The sequence below is a fragment of the Macrobrachium nipponense genome, chromosome 48, assembly GCF_015104395.2.
Source record: "Macrobrachium nipponense isolate FS-2020 chromosome 48, ASM1510439v2, whole genome shotgun sequence".
NCBI classification, from domain to species: domain Eukaryota; kingdom Metazoa; phylum Arthropoda; class Malacostraca; order Decapoda; family Palaemonidae; genus Macrobrachium; species Macrobrachium nipponense.
In genome coordinates, this window is record NC_087223.1 from 19669725 (window position 1) to 19696220 (window position 26496).

General features: G+C 39.5%; 3 protein-coding genes across 7 annotated transcripts in view; 2 read left to right on the top strand and 1 right to left on the bottom strand.

Moving 5' to 3' along the window:
* The window catches only part of LOC135205087 (uncharacterized), a 155323-nt gene extending 152783 nt beyond the window's left edge, over positions 1-2540 (bottom strand). The window contains exon 1 of the mRNA XM_064235383.1: positions 1785-2540. The gene's annotated coding sequence lies outside the window, so the exon portion shown is untranslated. The remainder of the gene's footprint in view (positions 1-1784) is intronic.
* Positions 793-8009, top strand: LOC135205156 (toll-like receptor 7; the record flags this gene model as incomplete). The annotated part of the gene is made up of 6 exons (XM_064235521.1): positions 793-890; positions 5016-5173; positions 5663-5845; positions 6102-6243; positions 6354-6484; positions 6777-8009. Coding segments are annotated over 6 exons (918 nt in total), but the record flags the coding sequence as incomplete, so codon positions are not given.
* Positions 8010-9997: 1988 nt separating this feature from the next.
* LOC135205089 (protein AF-10-like) overlaps positions 9998-26496 on the top strand; it is a 76070-nt gene continuing 59571 nt past the window's right edge. For 4 of the 5 annotated variants that reach the window (XM_064235385.1, XM_064235386.1, XM_064235388.1 and 1 more), the window contains exons 1-2: positions 9998-10263; positions 17748-17827. In XM_064235385.1, the coding sequence (XP_064091455.1) occupies positions 10131-10263; positions 17748-17827 (213 nt within the window). In that variant the 5' untranslated portion in view covers positions 9998-10130. The remainder of the gene's footprint in view (positions 10264-17747; positions 17828-26496) is intronic. The other variant, XM_064235389.1, reaches the window with a different exon arrangement.

Below are 26496 nucleotides of genomic sequence, written 5' to 3' on the forward strand. Positions count from 1 at the left end.
TTACACCTCAGAGACCCAGAGGGGAGAAATGACATAGATCTGTCTGTTCAGACATCCTTAAGAGACAAGTGCTGAATAACAGCAGAACGTTTGCAATAAAATATGCTGATGCTTTAACACACTACGAACGAACCTTGTTGGCCAGAATCATGATTGCCAACTGGAGAGATGGAGAAGTAAGCCTTCTTTATGCTGGACACAAGGTTAGTGTCACAGTTCTTGTGAGCGAACCACTTTTGCCACAAATCACACTATCAGAGGTCCACCATAACCTTAAGGGTGTGGTGTGTTGTTGAGGAAATTGACAGCCATGTCATTCTGCCATTTGGACCAGACAAACTACTACACAGCTCAGAATCTGTAGTACATTTAACATATTATTCCTTTCAAAATACACTGACACAGCTTATAACTACATTCTTTGGCTGATTTTTGTATCCCGGTCAAACGTAGCCTTAAAACTTAGTGGATGGATTGATCCTCAGGAGTAGCAATATATAACAGGTTTAAGGTGGTGGACGGATTGATCCCCAGTGAGCGCTTATGGTACACCGAAAATGCCCAGCTTTGCCCAGGCTCCAAAATAGCTATACCTAAATACCCCCATGGGCAGGCACAGCCCAGAGTGAACTCCATATCTGACCTATGACTGCGTGAGACCTTCAACCTAACTTTGAATATTATAAGATTATTATCATTCACAGCTATTCACTGAACCAGTCATTAATCTGTTTCACAGTGCATTGGGAACACTGGCAGCCAAGGGCTTTTTTTTTTTTTTTTGGGTGGAAGATAAGCATCACCTGCCCAGACACGCTTGAACAAAACACAGAGGAGCTGAAGGGAATTCTGACCGAGAATAAGGATTACATTACAACCCACGTCTTCAGGTGAGGAAACCGATATTATTAATTGATTGATTGATTTCTGGATGCCAAAACTAGCGTCACAACATCCACGTTATTGAAGTCGATTATAAATAAAAACTACGTAATTGGCCAAGTAAAACGAACTAACCAATCAGCTACCAAGGTGTATTGTAATACAAAGCCTAAATTCGACAGGAATACGTACATAGCTAAGTTAATAACTTAGGCCTATCTCTTGATAGCCGAATGGTCAGGTCGGCTGTCTGCCTCTCTATCTGAACCTAGGCCTAGAAAGGCCTATTTATGAAGTTAAACCTAAAACAAATTCACTTTTGTTCATATAATGCTAGAACCATTAAACGTTAATGTTATATTTTAGGCCTATGTATACTGCAGAATATATATATATATATATATATATATATATATATATATATATATATATATATATATATATATATATCCCTTTTGACAAACCACTTATAGGCCTACTGCACTGAGTTATATAAGCAAGACTAACCATTATCATTAACAGACTGAACTTACTATATATAAGTCCCAAGCCACAAGTCTGTATACATCAGACATTAGTCTAGTCTTATTAAAATTAACAAAGGCCTAAGACTTTTTTTTAATAAGTCAAAGCTTATCAAAAATAAATTTACAAAAACAGTTTGAAATCCAAATATATATGAGTAAGAAAACCCTCTATAGTACCATGACGTCATAATGGAAGGGAGAAGTTGAGAGAGAGAGAGAGAGAGAGAGAGAGAGAGAGAGAGAGAGAGAGAGAGAGAGAGAGAGAGAATTTTTAGATGATTCGTGTCAATACATCAGCTTTCTAAAAAAAATAAACATCGAAAATAACAAATATATTTAAAAAAATATCTTAATAATATCAGGCTTAATACTCACCAGTCGAACTCCGGTGTCTTAGTTATACTAATAAATTCTTATATTTCCTCTACATAATCAGACCAATTATAGCCAAAATTGGCTCAAAAATGCATACGACGGATTCTAAATAAGTTTTTGTAGACCAGTAGACCAAATATTAAAGATTATTTCTATTAATTGCAAAGCTTTGAACGTAAGTATTGCTTATAGTCAGATAATTTCGATTAATTGCAAAGCTTTCAACGTAAGCAGGTGCTGCATACAGTAGGCCTGTATTTTGCGCGATTTAGGCCTAGAAACCAATCTCTCCTGGTGCAGTGGTTTCTGTCTTTTAAATTCTATAAGTTTCCAAAATTAGATTAAATTTAAATTGATAAATATGAATAATTGATTTGCATAAGCCTAGTCATCTATAATTGCTTCGGTACCTGTTATAGGAATACTTCTAATGCTATAGATTTTTCTCTAAATGCAACAATACTTTCTTTAAAGCCGCAATTAATCATATATCTTAAAATAATTTGTAACGTCAAAATGCTACTGATAATTTAATAATTATTTAGTTAGACTTTAATTGCAAAAAAATATATATAAATTAATAAAAAAAATAACTGAAGGTGGAGAATTCAAGCACCAGTTACCATTCGCCATAGATCTATATTTAATCGTTTTTCACAAAATCCTTAATAAAAATTGACTATTTATGTTCATTAATATGTAAAATATTCTTTTTATCGGTAATTATAAAAGATTCACCCTGAAAATACTTAAAACGAGTGGTTTATGTACCGCGGAGCTTAGCAACACTGTCACTTAATATGGTCAGGAGGCAACTGACAGTAACTGAACCTCTACCAATAAGGAATGCCAACCCTTCCAATGATTCAGGCTGCCAAACTATACTACACAAGACGATTTCATATAGTATATATTTCTATAGATAAATATATAAATGTATATATATGTATATGTACTTGTATATGCATACGTATATGAGCGTGAAATTTTCATAATTTAGACAAAGCCAAAATCGTAGGGTATTATTTTACGGTTGGCAATCCTCCCTTGTTAGGACTAGATTGTTTACATTCGGTTTCAGGATTATTTCAAAGAATTTTAAATTTAAATATTTAAATTTCATACTTGAATTTTAGGTCCAGGCTTCCGCCCGTCCCACGCGTGAATGCAGTCGTTCGCACGAGACAGTCTGGATATAATAATAATAATAATAATAATAATAATAATAATAATAATAATAATAATAATAATAATAATAATAATAATAATAATAATAATAATAATAAGGGATACAAATGCCTGGGAATAATGGAAGGAGGGGATATAAAACACCAAGAGATGAAGGACACGATCAGGAAAGAATATACGCAGAGACTCAAGGTGATACTCAAGTCAAAACTCAACGCCGGAAATATGATAAAAGCCATAAACACATGGGCAGTGCCAGTAATCAGATACAGCGCAGGAATAGTCGAATGGACGAAGGCAGAACTCCGCAACATAGACCAGAAAACTAGGAAACATATGACAATATACTAAGCACTACACCCAAGAGCAAATACGGACAGACTATACATAATACGAAAGGAAGGAGGGAGAGGACTACTAAGCATAGAGGACTGCGTCAACATCGAGAACAGAGCACTGGGACAATATCTGAAAACCAGTGAAGACGAGTGGCTCAAGAGTGCATGGGAAGAAGGACTGATAAAAGTAGATGAAGACCCAGAAATATAAAGACAGGAGAATGACAAATAGAACAGAGGAATGGCACAACAAACCAATGCACGGACAGTACATGAGACAGACTAAAGAACTGGCCAGCGATGACACATGGCAATGGTTACAGAGGGGAGAGCTCAAGAAGGAAACTGAAGGAATGATAACAGCGGCACAAGATCAGGCCCTAAGAACCAGATATATCCAAAGAACGATAGATGGAAATAACATCTCTCAGACTCTCCCATATGTAGGAAGTGCAATACAAAAAATGAAACCATAAACCACATAGCAAGCGAATGCCCGGCACTTGCACAGAACCAGTACAAAAAGAGGCATGATTCAGTAGCAAAAGCCCTCCACTGGAGCCTGTGCAAGAAACATCAGCTACCTTGCAGTAATAAGTGGTACGAGCACCAACCTGAAGGAGTGATAGAAAACGATCAGGCAAAGATCCTCTGGGACTATGGTATCTGAACAGATAGGATGATATGTGCAAACAGACCAGACGTCACGTTGATTGACAAAATCAAGAAGAAAGTATCACTCATTGATGTCGCAATACCATGGGACACCAGATTGTTGAAAAGAAAGAAAGAGATGGATAAGTATCAAGACCTGAAAATAGAAATAAGAAGGATATGGGATATGCCAGTGGAAATTGTACCCATCATCAAAGGAACACTAGGCACGATCCCAAGATCCCTGAAAAGGAATCTAGAAAAACTAGAGGCTGAAGTAGCTCCAGGACTCATGCAAAAGAGTGTGATCCTAGAAACGGCGCACATAGTAAGAAGAGTGATGGACTCCTAAGGAGGTAGGATGCAACCCGGAACCTCACACTATAAATGCCACCCAGTCGAATTGGAGGACTGTGATAAAATAATAATAATAATAATAATGAAAAGGAATCTAGAAAAACTAGAGGCTGAAGTAGCTCCAGGACTCATGCAGAAGAGTGTGATCCTATAAACGGCACACATAGTAAGAAAAGTGATGGACTCCTAAGGAGGCAGGATGCAACCCGGAACCCCACACTATAAATACCACCCAGTCGAATTGGAGGACTGTGATAGAGCAAATAATAATAATAATAATAATAATAATAATAATAATAATAATAATAATAATAACATTTAAAACAGTTTTGTAGATATTACTGTAAACAAATCAATATCATAATTATACCCATTATTATACAATAAAAATTAGTTAGTTCTAATTGTTAACTGCTTGTTCATGTCTTTCATTCATTTGCTTGTTTGATAATTATCTCTGTTTTGTTTTCCACTATTCATCATGTGGTTAAGGATTTTCTAGGCATGTTTCATTTAGATTTCTATGCATTTTTATATGAATTTTTAGGTTTATTTATATGAATAATCATGCAGTAGTTAATGATAATAATACTGTTATATACGTTTGATATTGTTGAGGATATTTTAAGATGTCATGTAGAAAGAATCATGTTATTATTATTATTATTATTCCTTCAAATACCTTTCACTTCAGGTTCACCTTCCAAAACTCCCAGGTGGACGGGGTGATCAGCCAGGCCCTGTGGGGTGATCTGGACTTCGTTCAAGTCCTCCTCGAGAACAACAAATTCGACTGGGTCGACAATAAGGCTTTTGCCAACTCCAATGAGACTTTGCACTACCTAAGTTTGAGTAAGTTGCCTTTAGTTGTTTAAGATGGTTAGTCCAAGGTTCTAGTGTTTGTGGCTGGTCTGGGTAAGCTGTCTTGGCTAAGTTGGGGTAAGTTAAGCTTATCAGTCTAAGTTAAGGACTTAAGTTTGAGTGAGTGTCTGGTTAAGTTCCAAAATAAGTTACTAAGCTAGTAAAGTTTCAAACACTTAATTAACCTAAGCTTTAGTAAGTGTCTAGTTTTAATCCCAAAATAAGTTGTAAGGCTCCAAAATCTTTATCAGCCTATGTTTGAGTGACTGGTTAAAGTTTCTAAACAAGTCGCTAAAGTTTCAGACTCTTTACAACCTAAGTTTGAGTGAGTTTGCTAAGCTGCTCAAGTGTCAAGTGAGTGCCTAGTTACAAAGTTTCCTAAAGCTTTAATCTCTTTACCAACCTAACTATGAGCATGTATACCCCATCTAAATCGCAGACAAGTCGCTAAACTCGGGACGTCCTTCCCCGTTTCCACAGAAAACAACTGCCTGAAGCAGTTCACGACCAGCTCAGCCAACGAGCTCCCGTATCTCGCGACCCTTGACCTGAGCTACAACAACCTGTCTGTGGTCTTCACAGACGCCTTCACTTACAAGAGCCTCGAGTACCTCGACCTCTCCAACAACCAGATCACCTCCATCGGGAAGAGGTCTTTCGCCGGTAGGTATCGTTGGGGGAGCGGGTTGGAGAATGGGGCTGGAGAAGGAGTTTGTGAGATGGTGATGTAGTGGATCAGCTGTTATTGTATGGTTGGACATGGGTGGAAGTTGGGTTTTGGTTGAATAAACTGGACTGGAAGAGGGTTATGAAAAAAAAAAAGGCTATGGTTGAATAAACTGAAGATAAATACATAGATAGATAGCTGAGTATAGGTAGATAGATAGATAACCTTAAAGCTCTCCAACTCCTCGCACAGAACTGGACAACCTCAAGGAGCTGCACTTGAGCAAAAACCAGCTGACCAAACTGGAAGACGAGACCTTCAAGTTCAACAGCCACACCCAGCTCTCCAACCTCCTGGTCATCGACGTCTCGAACAACGCCATCACGTCCGTAGCGTAAGTCGTCCGGACAAAGTCTCGATGAGTCGTAATACTGTGAGGTCAGGTTATGAAGAATAGCAGTTTGCAGTTTTTTTGTTCACTTTCACCAATCTCCACCCCAACAGGAAGACGGCCTTCGCCGGTCTCTTCTATGTCGAGATCAACCTGCAGAACAACCAGTTGAGGACGGTCAGTGAAGAGGTCTTCAATCACATCCTAGTGGACAGCTCCTACTACGCCGTGATATCGTTGATGGGTAACTAACGGATAAATTTAGATCAGATTTCTGTGGTATGTCGCTGATAAATTACAGGGAAAGATTGCAAGATTGAGTATTTCCACCAGATCACTGTGTCACCTTTCTAGGTAATCAATAATCTTGTTTGGATCATTAGCTCTCAAAGGTAAAGGTTATGCACAGAGGCGAAGTCGCAAAAGTTGTACGGCTATGTAATAAGAAAACAAAATGTCTGCTTACGGCGTTCCACGTGGCGCCTAAGGAACCTTAACACTCATAAGACACTTAAGAAGTCTTCTTCTCCCGGCAGGCAACCCAATCAACTGCGACTGCAAGGTCCTGTGGATCGTGAACAGCACGCGGGTCCAGGCGTCCTTCGACAACTTCATGTGTATCAATCTGGGGAAGCCCATAGGAGAGACAACAATCGAGGACCTCGGCAACTGTACAAAGAACGAGGGAGACGAGCGAATGGCAACATCAACGACCCCACTTTATGAGGTCCCGTTGGGGTAGACTTGTTGTTGAATGGGTTTCTTTCACCGTCCGGGATGGTTCAGTCATGTGGGGATGTAATGATTCGGTTTAGGTCATCAGGGTCTTTTTGATACGTAATGAAAGAGTTCTGCACCGGCTAATTTGGAGATGGGGTAAGGGAATACAGAAACAACTCACACAGCAATACGGGATATTTATTTACATATTTCTTGAATTGTGCTTCAAAGCAGGGGTGTTGACGGCTGGTCCGTATAAGACACAGGCAGTTTCATTCAATCTGTGGAGTAAACTTCTAATAAACTTTCAAAGGGCAGTGTAGGAAAGGTGCCACTTTCATACCAAACCACTCAAGGAGCCTTTCTCCTCCAGGTACAATTCACAATTCTTCTCCTCTCTCTATCTATCCTTCATCCTCTTCACTGACTCCTCTTTCTTTCTCTCTCCTTCTGCCCTTCCCTCTCTGTCCTTCCAAGGAAAATCCTAAGATAGCAAGCTTTTATATACCTACAAATGGGCAGGGATAACTATGACACTTTCTATGAAATCTCCGCTATCTGCTAGGATTGGAAAACTGCTCACCCGACCTCACCAGACTGGAAACTTCCATTCTCTCCGCATGGCCGAACCGTCTCAAAACTTTTTAACCCTTTCAAGCTCTGTCGCCAGTTTCTGCAGTGTTCCCCCCACACATCACCCACGATCAGCACGTCTACATACATCTAACCATTCGCGTTCATTTCTCGGTTAATTTTCTTTCGCTCCAACCGACGTTGTGTCCGCTCTTCCATCCACCTCTTTTGCCCTCGCGTCTCTCAGATCCGCTTCCTTCCCTTCCTCCAAATTCTAAATACTCACTCCATCGACCCCAGACTTCTTCGTTTCCCATTCTACAAACAAGCAAACACACAAACATGTATATTTGTATAAGAGTGTCTATCAAGCAGATATGTGATAGCTGTATACGTGTTCAATACAAAATATAGCCGATCCTGTATATTTATTTCATCTATATTTTTGTGACTTGACAATAAACGTTGTTTTTACTGGTGTTATTTTATTCAGTGCTCCCTTTAGGATTAAAAAGAAACATCGATCTTGACCTTGCGAGTTGCGACGCCTGCTTGGGCTGTATGACCTAATCTTTGGCCGATGCTGGATATGTTACGGGTAGATTCCCAACTTGTTATCAACCTGTTTGGGACATTCGCGCGACATGTTGCTGCCATCTTTTACTCTTGTATACCAATAAGGGTGCAAGACCAGTAACCCCATCCCAAAATATCAAAGCATGGAAGCCTGCAACAATATTTAGTGGGTTTGCTCATGACCCATATCTGTGACCCCACAGAAGCTGGCTGACTGTCAGGTAGTCACTGTTCAAAATGGCCAGTAAGGCAACCTGACTGATTCAGAAAGAGGATATATATATATATATATATATATATATATATATATATATATATCAGGAATACATTTATAGTAAAAATACATCAGCTGACGTAACTAATATTCATATTGTAATCCTTATTATAAATTACTTTACACAACTTACAATATATATATATATATATATATATATATATATATATCATATATATATATATATATATATATATATATATATATATATATATACTTATGTATGTATATATATATATATATATATATATATATATATATATATATATATATATATATATATATATATATATATATATCAGGAATAATGAAAAATACATCAGCTGATGACACTAATATTGATATTGTAAATGCTTATAACTTACTTAACAAAACTTACAAGAAGCACTGAAATTAAATAAAAGTATACATATATAGAGTGCGTTTCCAGATAAATGGAGGAACTAGAGATATGAATAATATAACAAGAATGAAATAAATAACATTAAAAGACGTTAGAATCAGATATCAAACATTTTTAAAAGATCAACTCTAACAGGCGTCTACCAGCTGTTTAGCTGACCGGGCAAAAAACTAGACTAAAAAAATTAGCATAAAAAGTATTTTTAAACAAAGACAACAAAGCAGCATCGATGCAGAAACAATTCCGTATCAATTCGGTCTTAAAACGCAAGAAATTAATCGAATAAAGCGAATAAACACAGCGAAAGGTCTCCATATTTCCCTCCGTCACAAATCGAGTGATATCGACTTGGTAACAGACTACTGTTAGAAAAGAAAAAAAAAAAGGTCTGACTTAGCAATCGATGACATAAGCATAATCTTTTGTAAAATATCGGTCTGTCGGGACTTAAAACACACCAGACTTTGCGAAAATATAAAAGACTGTCGCTTAACACGTCCGTTGACGTTGGAAATCAGCCCAGTAAACGCAATGGGAAGGATAAATTTGTTTTTTATTATTAGTTCCTTTATGCTTTTTACCGCGTCTTGCCTTCTTCAAGTGATAGAGGCATCTGTCGTTCGAATCTATTACAATGATTCTAACTGAACTTGATGTAAGGCAGCAGTGCCATTATCGAGATAACAAATAATTTTAGCTTGTAATTATACATACAAATTTTATATTTAAATGTTATTAGGAATCGCGATAGAAAACAAATAAATAAAATATGAATGAAGCCCGGTATATCGACCACGCATCAAGACACTTTATTTCGTCTGCTTCTTGAGACCAACACGAAGATTTTTAGCGAAATTGAACGCATCTGTACTTGAATGCTTATTTGGATAAGATAAATTCAATTATAAATTAAAAACTGTATTTATAGACTGATAGAAACGTCAAAAATCGACCTTAAATAGAGCATATTAGTAAATAAGCTGTTTGTTTTCATGAAAAACAGCGCAAGCGCACCCCAATCGCGTCGCTGTAAAGATGCGGTAGAGCAAGGCATTGTAAAGAGTGAATAATATGCTTAGAAAATAAGATCTGAATGAGATATGAGTATATTAAAAATTTCTTAGTATTATAATTATTTCTATTAGTATATTTAATTAGTTTTTAAGGCTAAAAACTCGAAAAACTGGACGTAAATAACCCCCACTCGCCCGGAGCCCGCCCGCGTTACTGGAACTCTCGAGGTCTACCATTTTGTTATGTGCATCAAAGTCCCAATATCTTGTCGTGAGTCCAGCCACCCCCGCGCCGTAAGATGATTTTATCGCCCGCGATCGCGTTAGACACATGAAGCCCAAACAGGAAGAAGAATTAAAGGAAATGGTGGGGGGCTGCTGCGTTTGTTCGGACGAGAATGGCTGGACGGAGAACCCTTTGGTGTACTGCGACGGGCAGGGTTGCACGGTCGCCGTTCATCAAGGCAAGACCACCTCCCTTATTTTGATCAGTTTTAACCCTTTAAAACCATCACTTCATGTCCGTTTTCACGCCGGGGCCTCCGCGCCCTCATTGCGGCCCGGGGGGCGTTGAAATACGGGGGCGCGAGCGCCCCCGAGGTTGATGGCCGATGGTCACACGGTGAAGGATACGATCCCAAGTGACGTATTACGATGGACGTCTTATTTACCTTATTTACGTCCCATATAACCCCTCCAGCATCTCATTTAGCCATTTTATCAACCAATAATATCATAATTGATAAAATAACACTCGTATTACAGTATCTAAATCCTTATTTACATCCCAAGCCACTGACCCAACCTGAGGTCGTTCGTGACAATGTAAACAATCCATCTCACGTCGTTCCATCTTATTTATCAATAATTGTTTAAATCATCTCAAATTTACCATTATTCATCATGATTCCCATCAACTAACACATCTACTTAGGCTAGGCTAGCCTAACCCCCTAATTGCTGACGTTGGTTGTGTATGTTAGGCTAGGCGGGGTACTCTAATGGTGGAATAATCGTCGAAAGCGAGGTCGCCCTGCCGTTAGGTCCATTAACTCAGATCGGGCCACTGTGCCGTTAATCGCCTTTTGGTGAGGTTATTTTCATTAACTGACCTAACCTAACTTTGCTCATGTTGCTACAGAGACGCAGGATATCTGATATGTCGTATTTTACCAGCTTTGATGTCTTTTAAACTATTATAAGCAGGAACTATTGTAATTCTTTTTGGGGCTAGCCTGTGCGGTTGAATTATTATTTCTAAGTGAGATGTGTACAACAGATTAATAAATGTTATGAAAATTAGGGATACGGTAGAGTCAGTTATAGGTCCAGCACGTAAAGTTAGCGGAGGAGTCTGTTATAGATCAAGCACGTAAATGTTAGCAAAAGAGTAATAGTCTTTCAAGTTACGTCTACTTTGCCCAAAGTAAAATCATTGTATGGAAATGAACATCAGTTGCTCTGTCAGACATTTATCAACAATGTGGTATGGTCTTGGTGAGGTAAACATTGCTCATTTATGAAACCTTTCATAAGATCTATCAAGAAGGTCAGTTGGGTGATTGTCACTGAGGTTCAAACTTGCTCTGATTTAACCTTATCCTCTAATCCTTTGCTCCGTTTTAACCATATCCTACAATCCCTCGATCTCCTTCGATTTTGTTTTTCAATGTCAAGGTTTGCTAAATACATTTGGTTTCCATCTTCATGAGTCTTAACCTCCAAACATACTATTTATTTAGTTATATTTCAGTATATTAAGTAAACTTGAATGGTTTTGTTTTTATTTCAATCAAGACTAATAAAAATTCAGAGATACGAAGCTGATGTTGCCATTGTCAGTTCCTGAGATGAAAAAACAGAATTCACATGACTTGCATGAAAATGATGGGCGCATTTTTATTTGGTTCAGTACGGGTAGAAGTGACAAGTGCTACTTAGGCTAATTCAGGTTTAAACTCCCCACAGCTGCTAATAATGATAGAACTAGTAACCTTGGTTTTTTAACATTAATAGATTATTATAAATATTTTTGTACATTAATAGATTATTGATGACATATTTGTAAAGTAAATTTGTTTACAATTACATGTTCAAGGAGAAAAGATAGATAAATTTGAACATGATACAGATTTGATTAACATATTCAATTTGATGATATCTCTAAGATGCACATTCCCCCAGGTGTCAGGATATATTTTCTAGCTGTACTCAGATGTCAGTTGTAAGTTAACATGTCTTAACTGCATACGTCGAAAGCATTGCCACCTTTAAAAAATGCATGATCACCATAAGTTAGCTAAACAGGAGACTTAGTGGGGTTTAACCCGGATTAGAACTGTGTCAAATCTGTGACAGTTGAGTTTTTTACCCAAAAGTTCAAGGTAACCTAATGTTGCTGGGAAAAGTGCTGGTTTTATTTATGTAAACAAATGTTCTATTGTCCTTGTTGAGTCTTCAGTCAATTGTTTGTGTGGTGTGATAGTGTTCAGTTGTAGCAACAACAAAATTTTGGCTTTGTCATGTCACGAGCAGTGAATTTCAGGAAGGTTTTGGACCAGGGTGTGAAAGGTGTGTTTACAAGAATGTGGATATCATAGGAAAGAAATATGTACAAAAGTTTATGTGGATATCAGTAGGAAAGAAATATGTACAAAAGTTTATGTGGATATCAGTAGGAAAGAAATATGTATAAAAGTTTATGTAAATTTGTTTTTTATTTACTGTTAGTGCAGTGAATCTCCCCTAATTGCATGCTTGTAGTCCAAGAATGGTGTAGTATGCAAAATTGATCCTTTCTTGAGAAACCATATCTATTTTTGCTGTATTTCCCCACCACAGTACTACTAGATCATTCTTATATAATTGCTTCATTAATATTTCTATATTCAGGACTGCTGAAGCCTTACATGACAACCTTTGTTATGTGGTTGCTGATATAATTACCTTCCCATTGACAGTAGGTTATTCTAGGGCCAAAATATTTCAGGGCACAAACATCTTTTTAGTTTGGACAGCTTGGTGACGTATAGAATTAACTGCATACCACCCCACTTTCCTAATAAGTAGATAAAGTCATATAGGAACTATAGTTACATCAGTAGAGTATCCATCACCTTAGGCTTTTATTAGATCTACTGTTGTCTGACAATAATAGGATGCGTATTTGGCTCGTTTTACAGACCCAATGTTACCCTTTAGTCCCTCAGTTACCTTGTTTATGAACAGTAATGCCTTTGAATCTGTAAATGCCATGCTTTTCCTTGTTTTATTGAAATCATGCATAACTAGCAGAGCGTGAAATAGAAATACGTAATAGGGTTTGCTTAAATCAGACCTAGTGTTCACGAAAGCATTGCATTACAAAAGTGTTTTGAATCTGGCAATTATAAATACAAAACTTGTCTTGTAACACGATCCATACTTGTAATCATAGGGTGAAATCAGCTGGTCATACGTAAACAAAACATACATTGTTAAATCAGCTGATCAGACATAAATAAAGTAATATTAGCTTTCTAATCTTCTGGCAAGCCTTTGCATATCTATTTAACTTATATTCTGTTTGAACGAATGTTTATTTAGTGGATTGTGTTATGTATTTTAATGTTTTATGTGTGTTATTTTTTCTTTTATTTTTAGTTTATAGCAACTAATGTGACTACTACTGTAACAATCTCACAGAACACAAAAGAGCTCTGAAATAAACAGTTCAATATTTATCAATGGTGTAATTTAAAAGAATTTTTTTCCTTATAATACGCTTTATAGCGGTAATTGTATTAAACACAGTACAGAATTTGAAGGCTAACCTAGCCTAAAGTTCAATAATTAGCCTAATGTGCACTTTGCCATATATATATATTGTATGTAATAAAGTTATAAATGAATTAACAATATTTGAAATATTTTTGTGACAGGGACACCATATGACTAAATCGGCTGATTGGATGTAAAAATAATCTGGAAATATTTTCATCAGTTTTAATTTAAGAGCAGGTTTTTTTTTCATTTAGTCTGCTTTTGTTTTTTATTTACGTTGTTAACTGTATTTTTACATAGGCAATATTTTTATATATATTTTATTTATATTGAAATATCGTTTGATGCTGTTATTTGGTTAAATAACAAGTATAGGAAACTTACCTCTTAGTTTCCGCATTTTTTCACAAATTTCTTGCGAAAAACGTCTGATACACAAAGTGTTCCTGGTTATCCTGGACATTCTGTATTGCTGTTTGATACCTGAATAGGTTGATGAAGCTATTTAAGAAAGGCTAGAACCCATTGATATTCAGTATAGAACCTTCAGGTAAAAATTGTGGAACTAAACTGCATGTTGGTGAAACATCCAGTGTAATGGTAACCTTATCAAAATGTTTAAAAATGAGTTTAAGAAGGTAGCAAATAAATGTGTCAAGTACAAAACTAACATGCATCAGAATTTCCACCGCTGTGAGTTATCTTTCTTCGCTCTGTATCCATGATCCGGTGGGAAAGTGACATTGACGCTCACTCCACACTTTATCTTTGCAGTTGTATAGGTATGGACCGTACTGTAGTATATTTCTAGTTGTTCTCAAAGGTAGAGCATTCAGGTATCTGATGTGGGAAGGTAATTCTTATGATTCAAGGGAAAGGTAGATGACTGCTGTGAATGTCCAATAGTATACTGACTACGTACTATTTTGTTCTTTCATGAATGCCAGTAAAGCCCTTTCTGTTTCACTTCTATGTTACATTCCATTACGTCTCCCTTTTAGTACGTGGTTGTTTCTCCTTAATGTATTGGAAATGTCATTTCTGTCTGCTGGATGCTTTATAGATGGCATTTTCCCTTCGCTCAGCACTTCAAAGTTGGGGCATCTGTAGTAGATTGTTAGAGATTGAATGCTTATTTATTTATTAATCATGCAATTAGTGTGTTCTCTTTCTCAGACATTTACCCTCATAGCCAAGCTATGAATTTCAAATAATGTGGATTATGGACGTTCTCTCCGCTGATTCCATGTCATGGAATATATTTGTGCCACAGTACATTGTGTCCATTTCACACAGTTCCGCATAATATGCCTCAGAGGAGAGAAGCCAAAACAAAATAGAATTTATTTATGAAACTGGAGTGGAGATTATGAACTTGGTCCCATGCTCCACCTCTTATTGTATTGTCCCTGTTTTGACAAACTGGCTCCCCATCCCCCCACAAAAGTAGTAGTAACTATTTTTGATATCCCAAAAGATATAAAAACTTTAGCTGTCTGTGTTGTCACATTTTTTCAACCAAATGTCCTTAAAAGGTGAGCTGATTACCTGGGATATCAACCAAATGTCCTTAAAATGTGAGCTGATTACCTGGGATATCAACCAAATGTCCTTAAAAGGTGAGCTGATTACCTGGATATAATATCAAAGTCTTTGAAGCCCATTTTCTCAGAATGGTGACAAAATGGCTTAAGTCAGTTTGCCAAACGTGGGACGATATATGCACTCCATGATTCTCTTATCAATTCATCCCCATGTCCTTATACCTGTCCTTCATTCAGCAGTAGAAGATTGGTTCTTTTATAGTTGGAGTTTTCCCTCTCTTTGCCGCTTTTTGCTGCTTCTCCAGTCCCCTGGGAGATGATATGGTGCCCTGTGTGTTCAAGAAATGTTGAAAGTACAGATTGTTTTGATATTTACTTTTGCCATGGTATCATAACTCTTAAGAGCTGTCCCTTACTTTTTACCATTGTAGACAGCGCACTTTGTCCTTTCTATAAAGGTTATAGAGACCACTTCCCGTCCTTTTGCTATTTTTATAGAACTTTGTTACATTTGAATTTCTAGTTGATGTGATGATAAATGACTTACACTGAGCCAGTTTCATGGAGGGGAAATATGGAAAACTTCAACAACTCCTCTGCAATACAGAGACCATTACTTTTCTCTCGGTTCAGACACCCTGTTACATGAGTACCCAAGAAACTAATTATGTACCAGATAACTTTTCCCAAGTGACATTTTATTAGGTGGTTAGATCTGACTGATATTCCAGCATTACGAGCTAGCAATGGATTAGAACCTCTTTGTACTCAAATGTTTCCAGAGGTCTGACCTTCCAGTAATTGGAAAAATATGTTCAGTAATGAAGACCATTTAGTATAACTTACACCTGACAGCGAAAAGTAGCAGACTAGGTATTGGTATTCTTTGTATTAGTGTTTCATGAACTTCATTTTGTTGGGACTTTTTGAACAAGACTCGGTAGAGGAAATGACCACAGGTTTCATTTTTGTCCTGTCTCCTTTGACTATCCTTGACTTAAGTTGACTAACTGCATCACTGAGAACCATATCAAGTTCTTGCTTGGCACCCCCTACAAAGGAAAGTATATATAACTCCCTACTGATACCCAAAGCTCCTAATACACTCACCAATACCCCCTTGCAGTTATCCTAAAAATACCCTGAGGACTACCCCAGCAGAGTTAGACAGAGAGAGGAACTCATATGCTACCATCCCCTGAGAGTTGCAAGCAGTCCTTTTGTGTTCTTAGTGCCTGTGGTATTTAGCATCTTTCAGCTTCGATATAGAGGACACACAAGTGAATCTGCACATTCTCATAGCAGTAGAATAGAATTGTATTGAAATAATTTATGCTGTCATTCAGGAAAGAGGTTAGGAGCCTTTTGGAAAAGTTTGTATTGTATCGACTAGCTTCTTTTGCTTTGTAAGTCCTTTTTGATAAATTATTATATAAATTAACAGCAGTTAACTTGGTAGTGAAGTTTTTGACAATGCTTACAGATACCCTTAACACCTAAGCTTCCTTTTTTAGCAGTACTATAGTACATTAATTTGCATATATATTATTACATAATGCTTCGAACAAGAAGTTCACTTGTTGCTGCTTGGAAGCACTATGCACCTTTTGTATTTTAGGATATTACCTACAGCAGCTATCATTCATTTATCAGTTAATATTGCTATTTAGTTTGAATATTACTTCATTGTTTCTTTTGTCAAAATTGGCTTTGCATTCCTTGGAAGTTTCCCAGTCAAGTTAGGTCTTCTGTCGTCTTTATAGACTTTTATGTTTATTAGGAATGATGCAATAGGCTTTCTTCTTTGATATCTTCATAGAGGTGAACTTTGTAAACATAGGAAGATTAGCAAGTTGAGCCTTATTATTATTATTATTATTATTATTATTATTATTACATTATGAGATGACTCCAATTCATATGGAACAAGCCCAACAAAGGGACCTTGACTTGAAATTCAGGCATTCAAAGAACACGGTGTTAATTAGAAGGAAGTAACAACAGGTGATGTAAAATACAGAAAAAAAAGAAGAAGAGATCACTCATTAAAAACGAAAGAAACTAATTAATAAAGAATTTTATAAGGATGTGAATATATGACGTAAAATACCAAGGAGAATTGTACTACTACTATTATGTTCCGTCTAGTAATGTGAGGAGAAAAAGACCCCAGGAACTAAGAAGTTCGATAAAGTTTTCCTGAACTTTGCGAAACAAGATTGTATGAGTAATATTTACTCTCGCCTTTGCACGTTACACGGAACGATAATTTCTTCTACCTAAGTATTTCTTTTGATGCCAATGTTTATGTCAAAGAGCTGAGAAATGTCATTTTTTCTAATGCCAGTATATTGACCAGCTAAAATTTCATTTTAATTTATCCCTAAGGCAAATTTATAAGTAGAGGCCCTTTAATTCTGGTTTCTGGCGTACATACAATTCTGTTAAGGAAGTGATGCGTACGGACGCTGACGAGATATCTGTTTAAGGCTGTTCCATTCTGTTACTGTTTATTATGCTATTTTAGAGATCACTTCTTAGTTGTTGAGGATTCACATCAGAGAATGTTGATAGAAACCTGTTGTAAATTCTTGATGACTTCCACTCACGCCATCATTAATTTCAACTCCTTTCTATTCCAGCATGTTACGGCATAGTCACGGTGCCGACGGGAGCCTGGTTCTGCCGGAAATGTGAGAGTCAGGAGCGAGCCGCGAGGGTTGTAAGTAGCACCGATTACCGTTTGCCGACTCTCCGAGGAAGAGTCTCGAATCTAACCATACATATATATATATAGCTTTCTAGACATTACAGTAGAGCATTAGGACTGATGTCGAGCTAACGAACGTCTTTGATCACAGCTTTTAAGAGTTGACTAGTAACAGTATATCTTGAAATCTCTTTTTGAGTCTTCTTTAGCTTGGATATAGTCTCAAACAATTACTATCTTTTTTATTTGGTCATGAAACTGAAGTGTCAGTGGTAGCTTCCCATAGGAGCAATACTAGACCTCCCCACCTCTAGGTAAACACCCTTTGGTTGCACTCAAGTCCAGTATACTATTCCCTCAAAGCAGTATTCAGTAGGTCTCTGAAAATGTAGATTCCCCTTTTTGGTGTTCTCCTTCATTGTTCATATCAAAAGTCACAGGATTAAAGGAACTTTTGCATATGTGTCCACAGTTTTTTCCCCCCCTAGGAAAATGATGATTCTCTTAGATTTTTATTTTTCCTACCCATATTGATCATGTTAACGGATTTTGCTGTTATACACCACCTTTTATGTTGAGAAAGTTTGCACTCTAGCTGTCTGTATTCCTTGGTTGGGACCAATAGGCAGACTTTGGCTTTGCTAAAAAAAAAGATTTATTTTGATTTTTAATCCCATTACCAGGGTATGCAAGGCCAATGAACAAGTTGCTGAATTATTTTTGGGGGCTAAGGACTGTTTTTCCCCCTCGTTCCCTAACTCATGAGAACTGCACTGTTTATATTACTAAATGTTTACAATTCCTCTCTTTTAATCATTTTTATTTTTGTCTTGCATAAATATCCCATCTAACTGATGCCTTGGGCTCAGCTTTCAAAAGCAAGTTCTTCAATGGTTCAGTGTAATGGTTTTGTTCATTTAATCACCCACTTAATTCTTTTGGTTCGAGCTGCAATTCAGGGAAGAGAAAAGGCAAAGTTGCTGTAGATATTTGTGAGAAGTTTAATCGCGGTACGAGATGCAACTGGCACAGTGTTGCCATTTCCACCGCTTGGGAGAGGGATTGAAATTTTTGGCTACCTAACGTAAATACAAACTCACCTGATAAATGTCCACAGAAAACGCTTAAATAAGCTCCCGAAGAGCTTTTGCCATTTCCGATTAAAGTCTTACCTCTTGGTACCATTTCATCTCTCGAGTTTTGTTCCTTTATCTGTCTTGATTTACCGCCCAATCACCTTCGAGCGCACAGTCTTCCAAGGGCTTGCCATGCATTTTGCTTGATTTTATTTTCTTGTGAATTATGCCTCTTGAATCCTTTGCACAGCCTGGAGAGTGAGTCGGAAGTCGACTCGTCTTCGGAGCTTTTGTTCATATTACCCACTGTGCTGGTTTTAGTTCTGTACTTTACATTGTTAGCTACGCGATACTACTTTGTTTTAATGCCCAACGCTTATACTCACACATTGATCAGCTATATTAATTATCAGCTCTATTAATTACTACTGTGGTGACTTCGTATAGCTTCACTTGTATGAGAAGTTTTGATTTGAATCCACCTAGTACTTTGTTGGAAATTAGTTTTTTATTTGAATATGAATAAATTGCAAATACAATCAAAGGTGTAAAATATCTCGCACGAGTTGAGTGTTCTTGTAGTAGGGCTTTAAATGTAATTCCCACGAGTTCTATTGGCTCCAGTTGTTCAAGTTACAGGAGGATGTACTAGTTGGTAGTGGCTGGCAAGAACAAATGAAAGTACCGAAATTTCATCAGTAAACGTCTCAATGACTTGATTCTGTAAAAAGATAGTTGCCATTAAAAATGTATTAGGCACAACCACCCCAAGTTTCTTACTTATGCAAGACTTGTTTTATGTACAGGTAGTTGGTCTGACCAGAGAAAAATCATGAGGAGGTGGTATTATGCCAAAATAAAACTTCATTTTTTAAGGGGGGGCAGGAGGTAAACAAGTGGTTTTTGTAGCTAGAAGGAGCAGTTTCTCCATCCACTATGAAGGTGAAGTGTGAAATTGTATTCTCTCGTTTGCAGTGAGTCTTAGATAGATTTGTTTGGGCAAACAGAAAGTCGTTTGGTGAAACTGTATTGCATTTGTTTTGGGTTACTGGTTGTACATGAATGACTTTGTAAAATTGTTTTGCTCTGAAATTGTTGGATTTTTAATATAACCTATAAATTGCAGTCAGAAGATCGTGTCTGTCTGAAGATTTAATTAGAGTATACAGTGTTGTCTAATTCGGGCAGTTTTAATCGCTGAATCGAAAAGGCATTTTGAAATGGTGGTTGATAGGAGTGATGTTGAAGAATAGAAAGAAATTCGCTTTGTTCCTATGCGAATACAAACCTTTGCCTTTTAGATGAATTACTCTCGGCAAAAGCTGGCTCGGTCGTTGAAGTTGAGCAGTGAGGTAGTTAACCGGTGGTTTGTGAATGAGGGGATGGGAACTTACACTCACTCCTCTCTGAGTCACTTTCTTCTGCCACCCCTCCGTCAACATGTCATCGCTTTGCTAGACTTATCATGGCTGTTATTGAGAGTTTTTCCAGGTTTTTTCGACTGAATGACCACCTGGCGTTTACTCTGACTAGGTTATGACTTGACAAGAATGATACTGACTTATTCTGGCACAGTCTTGTTTGTTCTATTTTCAATGCTAGAGGAGTTAGACTCTTTGATCTCTGGATCAGGGAACTCCCTCTTAGCTAGTCATTGGACCTATTTTCAATACTAGAGGAGTTAGACTCTTTGATCTCTGGATCAGGGAACTCCCTCTTAGCTGGTCATTGGACCAGGCGGCTTCCCCAGCCTCTGGTGCTGGTGTGTAGACACTAAACCCAGGAGGATGCAGAGCTACCCGTTACGAGGGACACGTCAGTTTGTGGAGACAGGCAACCTTCCTCTGGAACATCTTTGTTGGGAAGGGCAAGGTTTTTCAGGTGCCCAAGTAGGGGTTTTGGAGTCAGTCGGTATGGCATCGTTGCAGCTTGACCCTTGGTTCAACTTGGTGGGGGTACTTTTCCTTCTCTGGCGTACCCTCGGAGGAGGACGAGATGTCCCAAAGATGGCTGTTGCTGAGATGAACAACACTTAGAGATGTGAGTAGATAGAACCTCTCATTTGGAGAGGGAGTTTCCACAGTGATGATATTTTGTATTACTGTAGGAATGAATAGCCAATTCAAGAGACTTTGCTCCCCACTTCTAACTATCCCCATTTATCTCTTAACTGCAACCCATTTCATTCCTTTTACTGTACCTCCTTTCATATTCTTTCTTCCATCTTACTTTCTTCAAACCTCTCCTAACTCTCGCTTCCCCTTTCAACGCTGATTGACCGCATAGGTCCCAGCGCTTGGCATTTAGCCTAAATTCTATATTCCATCCTCCTCCCATTTGTCCCTACCGCTGAGAGAAAAGTGATGCTGTCAGTTGGGTGAGTGGATGGGTCTCTCTCTCTCTCTCTCTCTCTCTCTCTCTCTCTCTCTCTCTCTCTCTCTCTCTCTCTCTCTCTCACCTGTTGCTCGTTGATTACTTGGTTACTAAGCTTAAGAGACTGGACCAGCTTTTGCCGATGTAATTCATATAGAACACTTGGAGGTTTGTTTGTCTAGGAAAAAAATTTGCAATTTTCATGTATGACACTTACCTGGCAGGTATATATATAGCTATATTCTCTGTTCACACTGGCAGAATTTTCAAAACTCGCGGCAACCGCTAGATCACTGGTAGTTCAGGTGATCGCCACCCCGCTCCCGTGGCGCTGGTGCTCGGAATCATTCCCATTTTCGTCAGAATTTTTTCTGCCACTGAACCGGCAACATCGTTGTTGGTTCCCTGCTAGAATTCGAAACTCGTTAGCTGACTTTCGCTGTACTTGGATGGTTTATTGGGTATCGTATTGGAAAGTTGGATTGGCAATCGCGATTGGAAGTTATTATAATGTCTGATTCTGGTATAGTATTTCGAGTGTGTATGAAAGAAGGGTGCAAGGTGAGACTGCCGAAAGCTTCGGTAGACCCTCACACAGTATGTAAGAAGTGTAGAGAGGTTTTGTGTACTTGGGATAATAGATGTAATGAGTGTGAAAGTTTAAATGAGAAGGAGTGGAAGACTTTCACCAAATATGTTGAAAGACTTGAAAAGGATAGAGTAAGAAGATCGGTGTCTCGGAGTGAGAGGTCAGGTTCTTCTAGTAAGGTCTTGAATACTTCTGTTATTTCTCCCCCTTCTTCCCAAGTAGAAGTTGTTAATCCTTCTCCTCAGGTCTCTCCTGCGCCCGCTGCTGTTTCTGAGGATACTAATATTGTGAAAGTGTTTGCCGCCCTTGCGTCAATGGGCGATCAGATTCAGCGTCTTACAGACAAAGTGGGTACGATTGAAAGTGTCAGTGTAGTGGAGGGGGCGGCTGATCGTCTCACTCGTGCTCCTAGACCTAGGCCTCTGCCAAGCTCCCAGACCCGAAGGGAGAAGGCATGTCGACAGTCGAAGGGAGGCGAGAGGGGTTCCCATACGATCAGTTGTCCCTTCAGGCAGTCCTGTTGCGTCCCAGGCTGCAGCAGTGCGCCATAGGAAAGGCGACACTGGGAAGTGTTTTTCCTCTACAGATAGTGCTGCGTCAGGCAGGTATGGACGTTATGCGGAAGTTTCGCGTCCTCTGAAGAGGACGCATAGACCTACGTCTTCTCAAGATGAGCGTTACCCTCAAGAACGGTGGAGTAGTCCCGAGATTTTCTCTTCTAGTGATGAGGAAGAGGTGGTTCTGATTAAAAGGAGGAGATCCTTTAAGTCAAGACAAGACGCAAGATCTCATGTGTACGACGGTTCTCTGGATAGGAGCCCTCCTTCTGAATACGGAGCAGTCTCTCCGATATCTTCTCCTTATCGTAGAACTCAAGATCGAGTTTCTCGTTTTGAAGATCCGTCTCGTCCTCGTTCTCCGCTTGCTCAGACTTCCCGCCAGGAAGCAGAGACTAGGAACTTCCTTGAAGAGATGCAAGGAAGGTTAGCCGATTTGGTTAAATCGTGGGGAAACATCGGAACATCCGCCTACGAGGCGTAAGGACGCATCTCTCCCAGTCAAGTCGTCTAAGAGGACGCATGATGGTTTGCCTCCTTCTCGTCATGCTTCAGAGTCTCGGGTAGTACGCAAGTTACGGGAGCAGGACGCAGGACGCAAGTTACGAGAACAGGAAGCAGGACGCAAGTTTCCGGAGCAGGAGCAGGACGCAAGCTTCCGGAACAGGACGCAGGACGCAACCTCGGAGCTCAGAAGGACGCAGGACGCAGGCGGCAGGAGCCGGTTTCTTCCCGCGAGGTTGGAGAAGATTTTCTGCAGCAAGACCTGGGTTTACAGGACGTGTCTTCGGCAGAAGAGGAAATAGAAGACTTAGAATCTGAGGAAGAAAAAGAAGGTGAAGCACCTTCTTCAGACTATAAGAAATTGACGAATTGCCTTCTTTCACTTTTGAAGGGGATTTTCAGCCTGCAGCTCCGACATCACCCCTTTCTCAATTCTCTAAGAATAAAACTCCGAAGAAGTCCTCGTTTTTGAAGATGAAGTTTTCGATTACGGCTAAGAAGGCTCTTCAAAGAATTGATACGTGTTGAAGGAAAAGAGGGAAGCGGGCAAGACTGTGTTCTCTTTCCCTCCTGCCAAATTGGCATCGAAGTCCGGAATTTGGTATACGACGGGGGAAAATCTCGGCCTGGGAGTACCTGCCTCCTCCCAGGGGATTTTTGCCAATTTTTAACATTGTTGACAGTTCCCGCAGACATGCCTTGAATTCGGCCAAAGTGTGGTGGTCTCCATCAGAATTAGATCATCTCTTGAAAGGGATTTTCCGGACCTTCGAGGTTTTTAATTTTCTGGATTGGTCCTTGGGGGCTCTGGGACGAACAGTGGAAGAGAATGAATCGACGGCTTCTCAACTCCCAAGCAGTATTATGTCCTGCATGGACAAAGCCTTAAGGGATGGCGCGAATGAATTAGCATCTCTTTTCACCGCAGGAGTTTTAAAGAAAAGGTCACTCCTATGCTCTTTTGCTGCTAAGGGCGTCTCTAACGCCCAGAAATCCGAATTAGTTTATTCCCCACTTTCGGATCAATTGTTTCCTGCGGATATTATCAAGGATATTTCGCTTTCCCTAACTCAGAAGGCGACGCAGGATCTGTTAACCTCCTCGGTAAGGAAATTTTTACCCAACAAGGTGGTTAAGAAGACCCTAAGGAATCAAGGCAAACTAGTCAGCCCTTTCGAGGCAAGTCCTTTCTCGTCCTGCCTTCAGAGCAAGAAGAGCTCCGTCCAAGAGGGGTTCGAAACCCAGTACTAAACAATGAACAACAAGTCCTTCAGACATCAGTAGGTGCCAGACTCCAGAAGTTTTGGGAGATTTGGCAAGAAAAGGGAGCAGATCCTTGGGTCGTCAAGGTAGCCAAAGAAGGTTACAAGATCCCTTTTCTGAAGAGACCACCTCTTGCGACATCGCCAAGAGAGCTTGGAGCTCACTACAGCGATCCAGGAAACAAGAAGCACTACAAGAACAAGTTCTTTCTATGCTCAAGAAAGGAGCAATAGAACCTGTTCTGGATCACTTATCTCCGGGATTTTACAACCGGCTGTTTTAGTAGCGAAATCCTCGGGGGGATGGAGACCAGTACTGGACGTAAGTCAACTCAATTTATTTGTGGAGAAAACAAAATTTACGATGGAGACGACCGATTCAGTACTGGCAGGCGGTACGTCCAGGGGACTGGATGGTCACCCCTGGACCTTCAAGACGCATATTTTCATATCCCAATTCATGCAGGATCCAGGAAGTACCTGAGATTTGTGATCCAGAACAGGGTCTTTCAGTTCAAAGCCCTTCTGCTTTGGACTGTGCACAGCCCCACAAGTTTTTACAAGAGTGATGGCGAGCGTGGCGAAGTGGCTACACATTCTAGGAATAAGAGTGTCTCTATACCTGGACGATTGGCTCATAAGAGCCAATCAAGAAAGCAATGTCTGGAGGACTTAGAAATGACGTTAACATTAACGGAAGAGTTAGGGTTGATGGTGAACTTAGAAAAGTCGAATATGACACCCAGTCAGGAGCTAGTTTATTTGGGGATTCTGATCTCCTCAGTGACTTTTCGGGCTTTTCCGTCTCCCAACAGACAAGAGCAGTGCATCCGGAAAGTGCAAGCCTTTCTAGAGAAAGAACAATGTTCAGCACGAGAGGGATGAGCTTTTTACTGGGGGGGGACACTCTCATCCCTGGAACGGTTCGTTTCTCTAGGAAGGCTTCACATGAGACCCCTACAAATATTTTTGAACCAAGTCTGGCCAAGAAAATCGCAACCAGATTCCTTCCTGTTTCGAATTCCTCGCAAGATCAAAGAGGAATTGCGTTGGTGGCTAACTCCGGGGAAGTTAGCGAAGGGAGCGTCTCTCCAGCAAAAGAACCCAGACCATGTATTGTTCTCAGACGCGTCGGACGCAGGCTGGGGAGCGACTCTCGGACATCGAGAAGTTTCAGGTCGTTGGAGCAAGCAGGAAGCGGCTTGGCATATAAACAGGAAGGAGCTGATGGCGATTTTCTTGGCTTTGAAAGAGTTCATCGCGGTGATTCGCAACAAGGTGGTACAAGTCAACGCGGACAATACCACAGCTCTGGCGTACATCCGCAAACAAGGAGGGACACATTCAATCTCTCTTTGCAAGTTGGCGGAGGAGATCCTTCTTTGGGCAGAGAAGGAAAACGTAACCATTCTCACCAGATTCATTCAAGGGGAGAAGAATGTGAGAGCGGACCTGTGAGCAGGGAAGGGCAACTTCTATCAACAGAATGGACTCTTCATTTAGAAGTATGCCAGAGTCTGTGGAAATTATGGGGTCGCCCAGTGGTGGACTTGTTTGCGACAGCAATGACAAAGAGATTGACGACTTATTGCTCTCCAGTCCCAGACCGTCAAGCAGTCGCAGTAGACGCTTTTCTTCTAGATTGGACGGGGCTAGACGTCTACGCCTTTCCCCCGTTCAAGATATTAGGGAAGGTTTTGAAGAAATTCAGGGAGAGTCAGGGGACAAGAATGACTCTCATAGCTCCATACTGGCCGGCCCGAGATTGGTTCACAGAGGTACTGGAATGGACAATAGATGTACCAAGGACTCTTCCAGCAAGAGTAGATTTACTCAAACAGCCTCACTTCAACAGGTACCACAAGAACACCCTCGCTCTGGGTCTGACTGCGTTCAGACTATCGAAAGACTTGTCAGAGCGAGGGGGTTTTCTAGAGAGGCGGCCAGAGCGGTGGCCGGAGCTAGAAGAGCCTCTACTATTAAGGTGTACCAGGCGAAGTGGGAAATCTTTCGCAAGTGGTGCAAGAGTCGGAAAATTTCTTCATCCAGTACCTCTGTGACCCAAATTGCCGACTTCCTTTTATACTTAAAGAAGGAAATAAAATTGTCAACTCAGACGATTAAAGGGTAATCGGAGTATGTTGGCTTCAGTATTTAGACATAGAGGTCTAGATATTACAAATAATCTAGATCTGAGAGACCTCATGAGGTCCTTTGCAACAAGGAAGGAGCCCCAATACAGAGCGCCTTCCTGGAATCTCGATGTGGTCCTGAAATTTTTAGGAACTAGTAAGTTCGAACCGATGGATCAAGCTTCGTT